This window comes from Doryrhamphus excisus, chromosome 2 (assembly GCF_030265055.1).
Source record: "Doryrhamphus excisus isolate RoL2022-K1 chromosome 2, RoL_Dexc_1.0, whole genome shotgun sequence".
Lineage (NCBI taxonomy): Eukaryota > Metazoa > Chordata > Actinopteri > Syngnathiformes > Syngnathidae > Doryrhamphus > Doryrhamphus excisus.
The window spans coordinates 30327725-30347412 of NC_080467.1; the positions used below are offsets into that span (position 1 = coordinate 30327725).

The 19688-nt window shown below is 47.7% G+C and overlaps 1 protein-coding gene across 1 annotated transcript in view; it reads left to right on the plus strand.

The window, feature by feature from the left end:
• zic6 (zic family member 6) overlaps positions 1-3526 on the plus strand; it is a 14429-nt gene extending 10903 nt beyond the window's left edge. Inside the window, 1 exon segment of the mRNA XM_058061752.1 lies at positions 3490-3526. Within this exon segment, the coding sequence (XP_057917735.1) occupies positions 3490-3526 (37 nt within the window).
• Positions 3527-19688: the final 16162 nt, after the last annotated feature.

Consider the following 19688-nt stretch of genomic DNA (forward strand, 5'->3'; position numbering starts at 1 on the left):
AACAGAGCTAATGCTAACAGAGCTAACAGGAGAAGTAAATAGCAACTAAATGCATCCCAACGGAATCATCTCCCGGTCAAACTCCGCCATTACGATACGTCTGAAACCCAGTTGAGGTGAAAGGTCGTATGCTCCGTTGCTGGGAGGGGCGGGCAGACTGCTCTGTGTCGCTCTGGCCCCGCCCCCGACTGCTCAACACCAGTCATCATTCCATTGGCTGATGCGGGCGTGCAATGGGGTCTCACCGAGAAACGCAGCTTTCTGATTGGATGCTTTCATTGTTACCCAATATTAATATTTGAAAGTATTTATTCCTAAAAAAGTCATTGTTCGTGCCGTTCCGAATACCGTATTTGGGTTCACCTAGCGATATATGTACTGTATGTACTGTACGTACTGTATGTACTGTATGTACTGTATGTACTGTATGTACTGTACATACCGCATGTACTGTATGTACCGTACATACTGTACTGCATGTACTGTACTGCATGTATCCATCCAGATGAAAATGCAAGATGTGGCGATGGTCCAGGAGGAAGTCGTGGTGGCGTTGGCGTACGAAACGATGAGAAGACTCCATGTTTGAAGTATTTGCGTGAGGATGTTGAGGCTTTGATCAGGACCGCCAAAGAGCAGCCAGCCTCAGATTTTCCGAGTAAAACAAACGTTGTTGTCTCCGAGCTCACGTTTCATTAGCAAGCGCTGAGTTGCTAAGTTTTGGCGCCTTGCGTTCGAGCTGCGATGACAGCGAAGCAGGAAGGCAGTGATGGCCGTCCAGGAGCGTTCAAAGCGCCGCCTCGGCGCCAGTTATCTGTTGCGGTACGTGGCGAGGCGGCGGCGTAATCGGGTCTGTGAAGTCCACATCTGAAGGAAGGGTTCCGTTTCTGATCCCGTCCCCTCTTGAAGTGCGTCCATTTGCAGAGCGTGTTGGATGGGGGGGTGGGGGGGGGGGGTACTCGTGTACCTGACATGATTCTCTATCTGCTTTGTGCTGGAGCCCCCCCCGCCCCCCGGGACTAACTCAACATTGATGGATGTAGAGTGGCTCGGGTGAAGAGACCCCCCCCCCCCACCCGGTACAAAACCTGAGGAATTCCCCTTGGGCCTTTTCAATTACAGTTTGACCAAGCTCTGCACCGTGATGATGTGCTGCTTTGGGGAAGTGACATTAATGACGAGGACAAATGTGCTGTTGTCCCTAAAGAGCACGGTGCTGCCACAAAGGGACTTTAATGGGGGGGGGGGGCAAATTCAGGCTAAGCTATTGTCATTGATAATATAAGCCATGGCGGCCGCTGTTTCTTCGCCATTCAACCTAAAGAACTATTGACGCAAATAGTGGCGGCGCTCGCCGACGGCTAGAAGGAGCTCAGGGAGTGTGAGAGCCGGTAATTAAGCCGCTAGCGCTGCTTTGAGGAGCCCAGGTGACGGATTTTGGGGTGGGGGCAAACAATGGGGCGGCCTAACCTTCTATTGGACATATGCTAATGGGGCATTTCAGGGTTATGGGAACATGTGTACATGGACTCTACTACCAGGTACTATTAGATACTACTTCTGGTCCATGTTTCAGGCACATGATGTGCTCCATCCATCCATCCATCCATCCATCCACCCATCCGTCCATCCATCCACCCATCCATCCATCCACCCATCTGTTCAACCATCATCCATCCATCCGTCCATCCGTCCATCCATCCATCCACCCATCCATCCATCCATCCATCCATCCACCCATCCACCCATCCATCCATCCATCATCCACCCATCTGTTCAACCATCATCCATCCATCCATCCATCCATCCACCCATCCACCCATCCATCCATCCACCCATCCATCCATCCATCCACTCATCCATCCATCCACCCATCCATCCATCCATCCACCCATCCATCCATCCATCCATCCATCCATCCACCCATCCACCCATCCACCCATCCACCCATCCATCCATCCATCATCCACCCATCTGTTCAACCATCATCCATCCATCCATCCATCCATCCATCCATCCATCCATCCATCCATCCATCCATCCATCCATCCATCCACCCATCCACCCATCCATCCATCCATCATCCACCCATCTGTTCAACCATCATCCATCCATCCATCCATCCACCCATCCACCCATCCATCCATCCACCCATCCATCCATCCATCCACTCATCCATCCATCCACCCATCCATCCATCCATCCACCCATCCATCCATCCATCCATCCATCCATCCACCCATCCACCCATCCATCCATCCATCATCCACCCATCTGTTCAACCATCATCCATCCATCCATCCATCCATCCATCCATCCACCCATCCACCCATCCATCCATCCATCCATCCATCCACCCATCCACCCATCCATCCACCCATCCATCCATCCATCCATCCATCCATCCATCCATCCACTCATCCATCCATCCACCCATCCATCCATCCATCCATCCATCCACCCATCCATCCATCCATCCATCCACCCATCCATCCATCCATCCATCCATCCACCCATCCATCCATCCATCCATCCATCCATCCACCCATCCATCCACCCATCCATCCATCCATCCACCCATCCATCCATCCATCCATCCACCCATCCATCCACCCATCCACCCATCCACCCATCCATCCATCCATCCATCCATCCACCCATCCATCCATCCACCCATCCATCCATCCACCCATCCATCCATCCATCCATCCATCCATCCATCCATCCATCCACCCATCCATCCACCCATCCATCCATCCACCCATCCATCCACCCATCCATCCACCCATCCATCCACCCATCCACCCATCCACCCATCCATCCATCCATCCATCCATCCATCCATCCATCCATCCATCCATCCATCCATCCATCCATCCATCCATCCATCCTTTGCAGATTGGTGTTCCTGTTCTTCTAGTGGGAGTCATTAGATGTTGGGTGGAGATGTAAAGTTATCATTATTTGATCATAGAGGATGCAAGCCCCCCCCCCCCCCCCCCAATAATGCCAGTCATTTGTTGGCATCCTGAGCAGGGATGGAGGTGAACAGCTCTGCTCCCATGGGACACACACATGTTGGGGGGGGGGGGGGGTCGCTCCTTTGCTTGTTGCACTGTGTGTGTGCACGTGTGTGTGTGCACGTGTGTGTGTGTGCACATGCGCGTGTGTGTGTGTTTTGAGTGAGTTAGAAATGAAAGCCAGTGAGGCAGAGTGAAGTCACTGTGTTTCGGGGGTGGGCGGCTGGGTGGGGGGGCTGGCGGACCAGGGAGGTTACGAGAGACGACTCTTTGATCATTTTTGTCGCTCCAAAATAATTTCCTTTGAACATTCCCAGTCGCTGGTGCTTTTATTTATCCCATGAAGCCTATTTAGACAATCGGGGGGGGGGGGGGGGGGGGGGGGTAGGGGGTTAATGAGGCTTTGCCGTCCCTCAGACGGTGTCAGGGTGCCCCCATCCTCTGTTGTGGTGTTTTCTTGTCTTCGTAGGTTCTTCCTGTCAGAGAAATCCCACCGAGCCAAATAGTTGATCTTTTTTTTGGAAGCGCATAATAATAATAATAATAATAATAATAATAATAATAATAATAATAATAATAATAATAATAATAATAATAATAATAATAATAATAATAATAATAATAATAATAATAATAATAATAATCTTAATAATAACAATCATAATCATCATAATATAGATTCCAAGTTAAGAGTGGGGGGCTCTATTAATAGTCCCATTTGAGGTGCACATCTTCATCCTCCTCCTCCTCCTCCTCCTCCTCTCCAGAGCTGCTGTGAATTCCCAGAGTAGGAGCATTAGCATGTGATTTGAGCATTAGCTCTTTGAATCAGGCCGCATGCTCCTGCCGACGCTTTTCCACGCAGACGCCTGTTTAGCACAGCCATCATCCGTGACAAGCTGCCATGACACCTCCACGCCCGCTTCCTTCGCCAGCGACAACATCCTATTGATCTTTAGCACCACTTTTACAGCTAACGCTGACACACGGCAGCCCCTCCCTCGCACGTACCTCCTCCCGAGTGGCCGCACATGACAAATATTAGCAGCTGGATGCTTTTCCCAGCATGCACTAGCGTTAGCGTTGGCAAGCTTGACGGCAAATAGCGTAAATACGTACGTCTCCTGTTGTCACGTTGTCTCCTCGTCTACTCCAACTGGTCCCCCTCGTTAATGATCAGGGCTGCATGCTAATTATCAGCAGCAATAAGTCCGAGGACATTAAAAAGGCTTCCAATAACCGAACCCCGGAGTCAGGACGTGCCGGCGACTCAACGACTCCTAACTTGCCGAGCAAACGTTCGCCTTCCGAGGAAGACGTTTTGGCAAACGCTCCGTGATGAAAACGTTTCTTTTTGCCATCTTTGACTTTATTCCCATCATGTTATCATTTTCCACATCTAAATTTACCACAAATACTTTCTTAATAATATCATATATATAAATATATATATCATGTATATTCATGTATCCACTTAATGCCCCCCGATAATATTACCAATTTATTCTCCTAAAATTGCCACATTTTCTTTTTGTTGTTAAAATGTAGAATTTATAATTTCTGCAGTTTTCTTCCCAAAATATTTCACTTTTCTTCTCAAAATGTTTTTTGTTTGTCATTGGGTTCGGGTGGGGGTGTGGGGGGGGGGTCAAACCATTTTTTAGTATTTCAACTTTAACATTTCCTCCGAATATCATAAAGTCCTTTTTCTCGTTAGTTTACTCTCTTCGTATTTTCCTCTCGGTGCGACGCATGCGACACGCCATGCATGCGTGGCACGCAAGGCAAGATGACTCTGAGAAGAGGTGTGTTTTATTTGGCCTCCAGATTGTTCAGCAGTGTTTTTGTGCGCGGAGGACATGTTTATGGGCTGCCGGGCCTTTGTCAGCAGGCCTCTATTTATTTAATACAATTGTGCGGCCAAGAGAAGGAATAATAAGCAGGCTGACGAGACATACGAGCGTTCTTTGGGGCGATAAAAGCCTGCGTTAGGACACAAAAGGGGGACGTTTCTAACGTGGAAAGTAAATTCTTTTGAAGTGGAACTAATCATCTGAGGGATGGTTGCGGTTGTCCCAACAACGCAGCTGAATTGGAATGAACCTCCCTTTTTGTGGCAGATATGTTTTCTTTTTTCATTCAGAGCCGATGATGATAGTACTTTCACGCCCTGTCCGCCCGCATTGTCCCCCCGACTCCTTTGCGGGATAAGTCTTCACTTGGAGACGCCGAGCGCACGGTGGGTGACTCCCGGGCCGTGACGTCAGCCTTTTAAGGGCCAATCCTCTCCGACAAGACTTCTCCTGCGACGCTGAGAAGATCAAGACTCTTGTTTTGTAATGTGGCGCGCCCGATCCCAGACGTGTCGTGCTGCTTTTAAAGCGGGATTTATCATGCTACCTGCATGATCTCGGCGGCTTTGGCATCCAAACTAAGGAAAGAAGCCACCGCATTTTTTATTTTTTGTAATGTAAGACGCATATAAGACATCTACGCAAGCCGGAGAAGAAAATACAAAAATATTTTTTATTTCTGCAGCTTTAGCATTTGAAGCTAAGTCAACGAATACATGAACACACGCAATACTACAAAATACACGTTGTATAGTGAATACATACACAGCAAACCCCAACATGTCGGCACGGATCATAACCATTTGGAATCATAAATACCAACCAAAGCAGGAGAAAAGAACGCAGTCGGCAGTTTTAGGATGATCAGGTTAATAAATGACCAATACGTGATCAATATGTGATCAATACGTGATCAATACGTGATCAATACGTGACCAATACGTGATCAATACGTGAGGAAGGATCATTTGACAGTAAACCCATCCTAACAGCGCGTGGCTTTAGTAAATGTACAAAAGCCGTTCTCAAAGGGGTTGGCTCCTTCTACTATAAAACACAGTAAAAGAGTACAGGTACTTTAACGTCCTGTCAGTGCGGTACTTTTTGTGTACAAACGTGTATTTTTCAAGGAGCAATGGAGTAGTTTTCCCTGCAAGAAAAATAACTTTTTGAGTGTCATCTGACATTTCGCGGGACCGGGCTTGCCATCGTCGGCAGGCAGGCTGGGCGCCGCGTGGAAAGGACGCCCGGTGCCGTGCCAGTTGGCTCCGGGAGTGGAAAGACGAGGGCGCCACAGCGCCGTTCTAATCTCCGCCGTTCCAGACTCAAAGGTCACTTTGTGGCGACATCAAAACCACTTCCAATCTAAAGACAGGGACCGCTCGGAGCGTGTGCCCGAATACAGTGCACCTTGCCGGGCCACGGCAGGCGGCTCCTCCCCCTCTATACTCTGGTTCTCCTGGTAGTAGTCATGTCATGATGTTTCATCCTCCTTTCCTCCAGTCCTTCCCTCCTCCAGCTGTGCACACGCTACACCCCCGTGGAAGTCCAAAGTGGGTACCTAAACGTATCAGCAGCAAAGCTTATATTGGGGTGTTTGAAAAGAAAATGGAGGCAAGGACAAGGCGTCCCGGAGCATCCCCTCCCGGCCGAGCGTCCTGGTGTTTGGTAAATACGGTCAGCCTCGGCGTGCTATCATGCAGCAGCTAGCAAGGCTCCTCTGCAAGCGCTCGTGCGGAGCCGGAGTAGACTTAAACTGCTTAAGTCTACTCCGGCTGCGACAGGAATAGCAGGACTATTGTTGGAATGTAAGCCGGTGTCAATAATGCAGATATTTTCCCTCCGTGACGCCACCGGCAGGAGATAGGCAGCCTTGCCTCGTAACAAGCTTGTAACGCTTGTTTACTTAATGAGCGACGTCGACTGAAGCGGCCGGGATTGCCGTTTGCCTCTCCCCGCCGCACGTTGCAGCAAATAGAAGGCGGCGTATTTGACATTGTGGGAGCTTGATCCGTTTTCACGCAGCTCTCCGCCCTCCTGGTGGTGCTTGGCGTGCAAGACCATCCTGTCCTGCAGATACGGGGGGGGGGGGGGGGGGGGGGGGGGGCAAGTCATTATCTTCTGCTCAGCAGGTGTAGACATTATTGGAGTGTTGGAGTAATGATATGTAATGAGCTCCCCGTGACACGCGGCTAGCCGGCGTTACCATCATGAGGCCCGTTAATAGATAACGCCATCCTAATTAGCAGCATCACGATTGCTGCTAGCTTCTACTTACTCCCATGACACGCTAATCCCCTTTGGTTGCTTCTGTTTACTTTGCGAGCTACGAGCTACGAGCTACGAGCTACGAGCTACGAGCTACGAGCTACGAGCTACGAGCTACGAGCTACAAGCGGCAAGGTGTTTTGTGAAATGGCCGCTAATCGTCTGCTTTCCAGCGGCTCGCTCGATTAGGAGCGGAGGACACAAACGGCGGTCTCTGAAATTTAGATTGGAAATGGTTTTGATGTTGGTACCCCACCGCAAACACTTTCAGCCTCGTGCCGGTCGCCTAGCAACAGCAAACAAAGGCAGGACCCGTCTCAAGTTTCCCGTGGAGCGGCCGGTCCGCCGCGCCTTTGATCTTGACTGGGAAAATAGCTGAGTGGGCACTACTCGCATTTGTCTTTCATTTAGTCCGGCCCCCCACCAACACCGACCCCAGATGCTCCTCCCACGACCCGCCCCCGCCCCTTCCCATTCCCAAATGTTCCCTGAAAGCACCAAATCCTCATCTGTCCCCTGCAGGCAGCAGCGCTACTAAGTGATGCCCCCGTCGGCTGCTTGGTGGCCCCCGTCGGCTGCTTGGTGGCCCCCGTCGGCTGCTTGGTGGCCCCCGTCGGCTGCTTGGTGGCCCCCGTCGGCTGCTTGGTGGCCCCCGTCGGCTGCTTGGTGGCCCCCGTCGGCTGCTTGGTGGCCCCCGTCGGCTGCTTGGTGGCCCCCGTCGGCTGCTTGGTGGCCCCCGTCGGCTGCTTGGTGGCCCCCGTCGGCTGCTTGGTGGCCCCCGCAGGTGCCACCTCTCCACGTTCCATTTGGACTTAGCAGCAAACTTCAGACTTGCGCTTTTTCCCTCAGCAAGGCTGGTTTCTGCCGCCATGTCGTTGTCAACAATCCTAGAAAGCATTGGGCACCTTTGGGCTAGCGGCCACCCCACGCGGTGATGCGGGGTACACGTACAACGTGTGGAATACTAATGCTTAGTACTGACTACTGTAGTTTGGAGGTTTACAGCGTAGGGTTGGCATATACGTATGTGTACTGTAGACCAGGATTCTGGACCTCTTTGACGTTGAGGCCCCATATTTTAAGTGCAGAGTGGGCGGGGCCCATTAAATATGAGCACTGGATAGATTTCATTGATGCCATTCATTTGTTTTCAATAATCAATGAAATCCACTTGACAAGCTAAAATGTGAATAAAGTTGTATGAATAATAACATGATAATAATAATAACATGACATGATGGAATGGGATCATCACAAAGGTTTTTATTCCACCTTAAATCTTAACTTTTGCTAATAATTCCTGGAACAACTCAAGCAAGACCAAATGTAAAGGCTTAAGTCAGGCTTATTAATAAAAAAGACCAATATTTAGATTTACTCACAACAAAGAAAGAGTCAGGAGTCACAATAAAAATCAATCCAATCAATCAATCAATCAATCAATAAAAAAGGTAGTGATAAAATCCTCCATTTCCAAAGCCGTACTTAATGAAGTCAGGATTGTACTTGGGTAAAAATGTAGTCTCGTGTTTTGGTTTTTAGGCCCAAGCTTAAGGTCAAGAGTCCTGGTCTGGATCCTGTTGACTCGCATGCTGATTAAGGGTGAGCCCCCCCGACCCGTGAGCGCTGATGAGTGTGGTTGGGGTGAAGCTAGCAAGCCGTGCTGGAGGATAAAAGATGGGGGGGTCCTAAGTGGGGGTGTTTAATAACGCTTAGCAGCCAAGCGGGCAACCCGGCATCGATAAATCAGGGCTTCTCTGCGTAAAGACCGTGGAGAGGAACGTACCTCAGAACGTAATCTTCCGCCATGCCTCCACTCGCCTTTCATCAGAGCGGCTCCAGCAGCTCCACACATGAAACTACTGTACTACTACTAATAGTACTACGCACTACGTAGTACTACTACGCAGTGTTTTGCTGTCATTTCTACACTAATTGATCTTTCTATTTGGGTGCTGTGTTTGGCTAACACACATCCTCATCCTCCTCCTCATCCTCATCCTCATCTTCATCCTCATCCTCATCCTCATCCTCATCCTCATCCTCATCCTCATCCTCCTCCTCCTCCTCATCCTCATCCTCCTCGCCCAAGCACACCTTGTTACTTTCCTTCCACGCTAGCGCCAATTAGGAAAGAACAAATGTGTCCTTGTTTGGCCCATCATGGAGCTAATGCTACATGCTCATCCCATGATGCATTGCAGTCATGCTGCTACATCCTTACTCCTGCTGCTGCGCCTCCTTCTGCACCGCCTCCTTCTGCACCGCTACTGTGTGTTTATGGAATACACTTGATGGAATATTGCCATAAATGGTACTTTATGGAATATAGCCATAAATGGCACCTTATGGAATATTGCCATAAATGGTACCTTATGGAATATTGCCATAAATGGTATTTTATGGAATATAGCCATAAATGGTACCTTATGGAATATAGCCATAAATGGTATTTTATGGAATATAGCCATAAATGGTACCTTATGGAATATAGCCATAAATGGTATTTTATGGAATATAGCCATAAATGGTACCTTATGGAATATAGCCATAAATGGTATTTTATGGAATATAGCCATAAATGGTACTTTATGGAATATTGCCATAAATGTTATTTTATGGAATATAGCCATAAATGGTACCTTATGGAATATAGCCATACATGTTATTTTATGGAATATAGCCATAAATGGTACCTTATGGAATATAGCCATAAATGGTACCTTATGGAATATAGCCATAAATGGTACTTTATGGAATATAGCCATAAATGTTATTTTATGGAATATAGCCATAAATGGTACTTTATGGAATATTGCCATAAATCATACCTCATGGCATACAGCCATAAATGGTACCTTATGGAATATAGCCATAAATGGTATTTTATGGAATATAGCCATAAATGGTATTTTATGGAATATAGCCATAAGTGGTATTTTATGGAATATAGCCATAAATGTTATTTTATGGAATATAGCCATAAATGGTACCTTATGGAATATAGCCATAAATGGTACCTTATGGAATATAGCCATAAATGGTACTTTATGGAATATAGCCATAAATGGTATTTTATGGAATATAGCCATAAATGGTACTTTATGGAATATTGCCATACATGTTATTTTATGGAATATAGCCATAAATGGTACTTTATGGAATATAGCCATAAATGGTACCTTATGGAATATAGCCATAAATGGTACCTTATGGAATATAGCCATAAATGGTACCTTATGGAATATAGCCATAAATGGTACCTTATGGAATATAGCCATAAATGGTACCTTATGGAATATAGCCATAAATGGTACCTTATGGAATATCGCCATAAATGGTACCTTATGGAATATAGCCATAAATGGTACTTTATGGAATATAGCCATAAATGTTATTTTATGGAATATAGCCATAAATGGTACTTTATGGAATATTGCCATAAATCATACCTCATGGCATACAGCCATAAATGGTACCTTATGGAATATAGCCATAAATGGTACCTTATGGAATATAGCCATAAATGGTACTCCATGAAATATAGCCATAAATGGTATTTTATGGAATATAGCCATAAATGGTATTTTATGGAATATAGCCATAAGTGGTATTTTATGGAATATAGCCATAAGTGGTATTTAATGTTGATATGGTAAGTTGATAGTGTTACCTTTATGATGTCTTCAGGGGCCACATGACGGAGCTTGTCTGAAGTATAGCAGTATATGTGAAGGTACTGTAGATACTGCATAAAATGAGTGCTGCCGTACGATGACATCCGCCCCCAATGGTTTGCCCCAGGTAGTCAAACACGTCCATGAATGAGTCAAGCTTATCATTAGTCCAGCAATATTGGTGCTTGTACAGTATAACTCTCCTCAATCATGACTATTTATTTGTCTGTGTGTAGAAAATGGCCCCCGGGCCACACTTTGGACAGCCCTGTGCTGGAGGATGCGATTGGACCGCTAGTGAGTGCTATATGCGGCAGCAGCCATGGTACCTTGGCACCCGTGGACTACGGGAAGCCGGCGTCTGCAACCAAAGCGAGCAAACATTTGAGACGGCAACCTTTGTTTCTTTCCTTCTCAGGTGTTCCAACCTTCTGGTGGCTCCTTGAAGCCAAGCAGCAGGAGCCTGAAACGGAAGTAAAGCAGCATGAATGAGCGTGCAAATACAATCTAAATACGTCTTATTACTCAGCGGCGGAAAGCGAGATAAGCACACGGAGCAAGATGGCGTTAAAGCTGTGCCGACCGCAGACGCCAACACGTCTTCGCTCTTGGCAGCCTTCTGAGGCTTCCTGCTTTCACCTGCGACTCCTTCTTCTTCTCTGGCAGGGGCCTTCTGGGAAGACAACCTCTTCATTTGGGCCCTTTCACATTTCTATAGTGCTTTGCACTTTTATTTATGGCCTCTTTGTCAGTCATTGCTACTACTTACCGCTATTATTATATCATATATTGTTATCATTATGACTATTATTATATGATATTAAGTTATTATATATATTCACTGCCATCTCCATCCGCTTCTCTCTTGTTGCGTTGCTGACTTGGCCCTTGTCACCGCCACTTGACCATCATGCTTAGCATGCAGGCCCCCAGTGACAACGTATGAGTGACAGTTCATCACTTGTTCCTTATTATATTATTATATGATTATATGATTATATTATAATATTCATGGGTTCATTCTTCATTGAAATATAGGCCATTTATGATAAGCCTTCAGACACCACGTTACTGCAGCACGACATACTTCAAGAAGCTCTTAAATGCCACGTTAGCCATTTGTCATGTTAGCTTGTTGAGGCGGATGGAGTCAGTCGTTGCCTTCATTGGCATTCCTGGTTTTCCCAAGTAAACATTGACGGCCCTGCGGCCGCGTGGCAGGGTGGCCGCCACGGACTTGACATTTTATTCATGACGTTTTTACAGAGCACTTATTTGTATGTGATGTTCCACTTCCACCATCTTTTGTTATCTTGGCTAAGAATGACATTTTTTTTCTCTTCTTTTCAATAAGAATAATAATTTCACATTCCCAGCTGACCCATGCCGACATGCAGGATGGGTTTGTGTCCTCCTAGCTCAGATTGTACGTGGCATACTGCTTCATACCAATGTCAAATATAGGGGTGCTATTTCATGCATGAGGGCTCTAATAATGTGAAAAACAGGCTTTCTATGTTCTAAATATGGATGTATGAATAAGGGATCCTTGGCAGAAAGGACTTCCAATGGAATGCCATAAACGAGGGATTATGATTATTATGATTATTATGATTATTATCAACATCAGCAATATTGTGAGAAACTTTATTTTTGCTATCCTGTTGCAGTAATTGAATCTTTCTTCCAGTATTTCTTGCCATCCCATCATGCATCCATCCTATCATATTTCATGACCTAATTGGCCATACATTGGAAGTCTGACACGACGTAAACGTGAGAAGACGTTCTTAGTCTCGTCAGCGAACGGGACATCAATCAGCATGTTGGAAATATGTATTTAATATCAGGCTGCTGCTACCAAACTGAATATGATAAGACGTGACTCCCAGAGGCTCCTCTTCTTCTTGCTTGTTCACCAAGTGGAAAACACAACATGGAATCTATTTTTCCATAGCACGTTTTAGCAGCGGAATATGTTTGCCATCCTGTTCAGGATGGAAGTCTTCTCCACGTAAAGCTGGCATGGATGTCTCCACCATCTCGTGTGAGCGTGTGAGCGCCATCCACATTTATCACCTCCTAACTATATGACATTTGTGCAAAGAAAAAAGCAGTCCTGATACAGACGGAGAGGGGGTGGGGTGACGGGGTGTCATTTGTCAGTGCTCTCGTTTGGGGTTGAAAAGTAGTCTTTGTCTAACTCAACACCTTTTATTTTTGGAACTGAGAAATCTGGTGAGGGGCCCTACCTACCGTTTCTGTTCCCACTTCGTCAGGGGGAAAGGAGACAAGCTGAATTCCCACCCCCAGTCCGTCTGTATGTTGTGAGGTTAGTTGCCGTAAACACGCCGCATGCGCATGTGTGCGTGCGGGAAGCAGTCAAACGGCTTTCCCATGGGAACGCTCGGCACCTTCGCCTTCTGGATGGGCCGACCGAAGAAAGTCCTGGAAGATTGGCCTGGAAACAACCACTACTGCTAATGACTAATGACTATTATCTGGACTTCTTATATCCATCCATCATCCATCCATCATCCATCCATGCATCCATCCATTCATCCACCCATCCATCCTTGCATCCATCCATCCATCCATCCACCCATCCATCCATCCATCCATGCATCCACCCATCCATCCTTGCATCCATCCATCCATCCATCTGTGCATCCATGCATCCATCCATCCATCCATCTTTGCATCCATGCATCCATCCATCCATCCTTGCATCCATGCATCCATCCACCCATCCATCCATCCACACATCCATCCATCCATCCATCCATCCATCCTTGCATCCATGCATCCATGCATCCATCCATCCTTGCATCCATCCATCCATCCTTGCATCCATCCTTGCATCCATCCTTGCATCCATCCATCCACCCATCCATCCATCCATCCTTGCATCCATCCATCCATCCATCCTAGCATCCATCCATCCATCCACCCATCCATCCATCCATCCACCCATCCATCCATCCTTGCATCCATCCATCCATCCATCCTTGCATCCATGCATCCATCCATCCATCCATCCATCCACCCTTGCATCCATCCATCCATCCTTGCATCCATGCATCCATCCATCCACCAATCCATCCATCCATGCATCCATCCATCCATCCATCCATCCTTGCATCCATCCACCAATCCATCCATCCATCCATCCATCCATCCATCCACCCATCATCCATCCATCCATCCATCCACCCATCCATCCATCCACCAATCCATCCATCCTTGCATCCATGCATCCATCCATCCATCCATCCATCCATCCTTGCATCCATCCACCAATCCATCCATCCATCCATCCATCCACCCATCATCCATCCATCCATCCACCCATCCATCCATCCACCAATCCATCCATCCTTGCATCCATGCATCCATCCATCCATCCATCCATCCATCCATCCATCCTAGCATCCATCCATCCATCCACCCATCCATCCGTCCATCCATCCATCCTTGCATCCATCCATCCATCCATCCTTGCATCCATGCATCCATCCATCCATCCATCCATCCATCCACCCTTGCATCCATCCATCCATCCTTGCATCCATGCATCCATCCATCCATCCACCAATCCATCCATCCATGCATCCATCCATCCATCCATCCATCCTTGCATCCATCCACCAATCCATCCATCCATCCATCCATCCACCCATCATCCATCCATCCATCCATCCACCAATCCATCCATCCATCCATCCACCCATCATCCATCCATCCATCCACCCATCCATCCACCAATCCATCCATCCTTGCATCCATCCATCCATCCTTGCATCCATGCATCCATCCATCCATCCACCAATCCATCCATCCTTGCATCCATCCATCCATCCTTGCATCCATCCATCCATCCACCAATCCATCCATCCACCCATCCATCCATCCATCCACTATTTGCACATTGTCTATGGACTCATCTTTCCTTGATGTATGAGCTTCTTCTCTGGAGTTGATGTTCTTGTAGGTTCCTTACGATAGAGGACTAAATGAAGCCTAGGAGTGATGCCTGCGGTTGCACGGTGCCACGTGGGTCATGGCGGCACCAAATAATGCCAGCACTGCGTCACGGGTGCAGGAAGTGGTGGTGACGATGCATACCCATGCGGGAAGAGTACACGGAAGAGTACGCATCCCGTGTACTATTGTCAAGGACTAGACGTAAACCATCCTTGATGAAGTGGTGGGTGTACACACGGGCTCATGTGGCTCGGGGCGGATGACAGGCGGTGTCTTCCATGAGCTTAGATGGTTTTCCTTCATGACCTCATGAAAAACTTCAAAAGTGAGCACTAGAGAGCCTCTTTTCTTCTCACTTCTTCTCAGCAAACAAGTGAAGGAGATGATGGACGTGGTTTTTTGTCAGAGCATCATCAGTAGGCCACCCCACCCGGGGCCTGCAGTGCGACAGCTAAGCCTTTTTGGAGCCACACGGTCAGCCAAAGTCTCTTTTTCCCAATCCCTGCTGCCTCTTCTTCTGCCATGGGCGGTGAGTCCATCACGCCATTAGCGAGTCCCGCCGCTCATACTGAAAGCGGTGGGGGGGTTGGGGGGGGGTCGGGCCTTGGGTGGCACACTGCGTTACAGTGCAGGAGGACGGCTGCTTTAGGATAAATGCCTGGTGAAATCCAAAACCTGAGAAAGCAGCGTCACCTTCCCACGGCTGATGGCGTGTGCGCCCTGATCACGTGTCCTCCACGTGTCCTCCACGTGTCCTCCACGTGTCCTCATGGAGTCTGCTTGAGCGTACTGGTGGCTGTGGTGCGGAGGTCTTGTGTGAGTGACACCCGAGGAGACGTGGCGCTGTCGTGAGGACTCTGTGTTTCAGCTCATGTCTGCTTTGATGCGCTCGCTCCTTTCAATGCTTTATTTCCAACGCCACACCCGACTCCTTCACGCCATCAAACGCCACGCCGCCTTTTCCCGTTCCCTCCGCCAGAAAGTCTTGCTCCCATCCCTGATCTTGGGATTGGCCCGTTTGTGTGCGGAAGGGGCAGGGGGGTTATTAATGGCATAAGGAGTGGGGGGTCCAGGGTGGCAAAGGCCAATCAGAGGCGGAGTGAGGCGAGTGCTGCGGTGCTATTGGTTGCCGTGGAGATCAGACATGTCTTCATCTCCTCCAGCCACCCTCCTCACCAAGTGGCCCGGCTTTTCTTCCCCGGAAAGAGCGTGGAAAAACCCACATTGTTTTTACAAGATCTTTTTGTTTGCGTGGCGTATATCATCCTCCATGATGATCCTCCATTAGGATCCTCCATGATGATCCTCCATATTGCATAGCAACACCATCGCTGTGCAGTTGAGCAGAACGTTCAGCAGCTTCCCACGTTGGCCTGAAAGCGCACGTAACATCTGCGGATGAAATGAAGTGTTTTTGTGCATCCTCCCTCTTTGTTCTGTAGGAGTCCAGCAGCTCACTTTGGGTTGTTCTGGTTTCTCAAGTCATTCACTTCAATCTGTGGAGGAAAAATCATGGATTCACGCGCTGCTTCCTCAAATTGGCCCATTCAGTCATTCCATTGTCATCTGGGAATGTGCCGCCATTATTCACTGTTGGCATGGAAGGATGCTTGCTGGGGGCGTGCGGTGGCCCACTTTACGCTTTCCTCCCCACGCGTCCGTCCGAGGGCACCCGCCCCCCTCGCTGGCTGCCGTCCGTGCCCTGCATCCATCGGCGACGGCGATGTGGCTCAGAGGCCAGAGGTTGGCATCAAAGGGCTTCCTGCCCGCTTCCTGCCCGCTTCCTGCCACCCGGAAAGGCCGCTGTGGACAAATGGACGTTTAGCCTTCCACGAGCAGGTTAAGGACACGGAACTCCAGGCTGTGGGGAGAAGAATTCCTCCCATTGAAGCAATTGATGGGAAAATTTGCTCCAGATTGAATGACGGCCTTGGAAGGATTGTGCTGCCTGAAACCTTCCGTATGCGGAATGATTGGCATTCATCCATCCATCTTTATTCTTTATGCTACTACACCTTTGGTCATTCATCCATCCATCTTTATTCTTGATGCTACTACACCTTTGGTCATTCATCCATCCATCTTTATTCTTTATGCTACTACACCTTTGGTCATTCATCCATCCATCTTTATTCTTTATGCTACTACACCTTTGGTCATTCATTCATCCATCTTTATTCTTTATGCTACTACACCTTTGGTCATTCATCCATCCATCTTTATTCTTTATGCTACTACACCTTTGGTCATCCATCCATCCATCCATCCATCTTTATTCTTTATGCTACTACACCTTTGGTCATTCATTCATCCATCTTTATTCTTTATGCTACTACACCTTTGGTCATTCATCCATCCATCTTTATTCTTTATGCTACTACACCTTTGGTCATTCATCCATCCATCTTTATTCTTGATGCTACTACACCTTTGGTCATTCATCCATCCATCTTTATTCTTTATGCTACTACACCTTTGGTCATTCATCCATCCATCTTTATTCTTTATGCTACTACACCTTTGGTCATTCATCCATCCATCTTTATTCTTTATGCTACTACACCTTTGGTCATTCATTCATCCATCCATCTTTATTCTTTATGCTACTACACCTTTGGTCATTCATCCATCCATCTTTATTCTTTATGCTACTACACCTTTGGTCATTCATCCATCCATCTTTATTCTTTATGCTACTACACCTTTGGTCATTCATCCATCCATCTTTATTCTTTATGCTACTACACCTTTGGTCATTCATCCATCCATCTTTATTCTTTATGCTACTACACCTTTGGTCATTCATTCATCCATCCATCTTTATTCTTTATGCTACTACACCTTTGGTCATTCATCCATCCATCTTTATTCTTTATGCTACTACACCTTTGGTCATTCATCCATCCATCTTTATTCTTTATGCTACTACACCTTTGGTCATTCATCCATCCATCTTTATTCTTTATGCTACTACACCTTTGGTCATTCATCCATCCATCTTTATTCTTTATGCTACTACACCTTTGGTCATTCATCCATCCATCTTTATTCTTTATGCTACTACACCTTTGGTCATTCATCCATCCATCTTTGTTCTTTATGCTACTACACCTTTGGTCATTCATCCATCCATCTTTATTCTTTATGCTACTACACCTTTGGTCATTCATCCATCCATCTTTATTCTTTATGCTACTACACCTTTGGTCATTCATCCATCCATCTTTATTCTTTATGCTACTACACCTTTGGTCATTCATCCATCCATCTTTATTCTTTATGCTACTACACCTTTGGTCATTCATCCATCCATTTTCTACCGCTTATCCTCACGAGGATCGCGGGCGTGCTGGAGCCTATCCCAGCTGTCTTGGGGAGAGGTGGGGCATCATAGCACGCCTTCATTTTGTCACACCGTGAGCAAGGGACTCTCACCTAAGCCAGCATGGATTCTTTGCTGTTGAAGGAAGTCCAGTGGATTCTTCCGACTTTGGAGCAGGTTGTCTCCCGGGTTGTCTGCTGTGTCACAGCTCCAGTTCAAGCGTTGGAAGAACCGGTGAGGAGGTGAGGAGGTGCTAACTCACCACTGGAGATCTTCCCCCGGAGGAACGTGCAAGATTGTGACGTGACGTGACAACGTGACGTTTGATGGCTCATTTGTGCTTATGAAATCCACTAATAATAATGTTCTAGGATCCCTGGACCAGGCTCGTGTTTAACTGTGAAGGTTAGCCAGTCATTGAAACATCACCGAAACGTGTTGGCTGTTCTTCGCTGGCGTACCTAATCAAGTGTCCCTAACGGCCCGGCGGACATTTAACTCCGTGAAAGCTGTTATGAGCTGACAATTGGCCGCAGCAAACATTCCTACCAATCCTTTTTTTCTTTTATTTTGGAATGTGTTTACTGAGCCGGGACATTTCATATCCCCCCCCCCCCCCCCCCCCCCCCCCTGCGTGCAGTATATTAGCAGATCGGCAGTATGTCCGCTCCTCTTGTGAACAGGGATGAGAAGGAGCTTGGAGGTCTGATGAGTTTTGGCAAGGACAGGATGGAGGCTGAGACAGATGGCATGAAGTCTGCGGCGCTCTGGCGGGCTCGCCTGGTGCTAAAATCCTCCTCGCTCACATTCCAACAAATCCTACCAGGAGGCTGGGGAGTCTGTGGCACCGCTGCCATGGACCGGCCCCCCCCCTGCCTGGACCCTCCCGTGTACATCAACATATATAGAGACGTGGATGGGTCCGGGTGGGGGGGGTGGGGGCTTGGCTTCAGGCTGTTGTGACCCCTCCGACGGGGAACAGTGGGGCGCTGGGTCCAGCGTGATGACCTGTTCGTAGTTTTTTTTATGGGGGGGGCAATCTATGTATAACAGCCCACAGAAGCAGGGAATAAGAAGCTTTTTGATGAGATCCCCCCTCCCCCAAGCCCGCTCGGACAATCTCAGTCCTAACAAACCGGAGCCATTTTCCAAGACTCCCCGTGGGCCTGGAAAATCCAAAGTGGACAGTAAAGTGTGACTGTGATTCCGCTCGCTAGCAAAACCAACAACTGGATCACAGGCGCCGCGGGACATCTCCGTCTCCAAATATCACACTTCCTTCTTTTCAAGAATAAGAACAATCTCATTTGTTTTACTCGGCTCCGCCGCCCGCCTTCTCGCTTCTAATGAATGACTTTGGGAAGGGGGTGCCGCTGGGAGGAGGTCACATGGGGGCCTCGCCATCACGTTAATGATGATAAAAAAAGCCGCCATCCTTTCCCGCATATGGAACAACTCTCCCTCTCCTATTGTTGTGAAGCGATGTTATGCTGCACCATAAATACCATACGTGCTGCTGTGATGAAAGACGCCATCTGGGTTGCAAAGTACGCCGCCAAACATC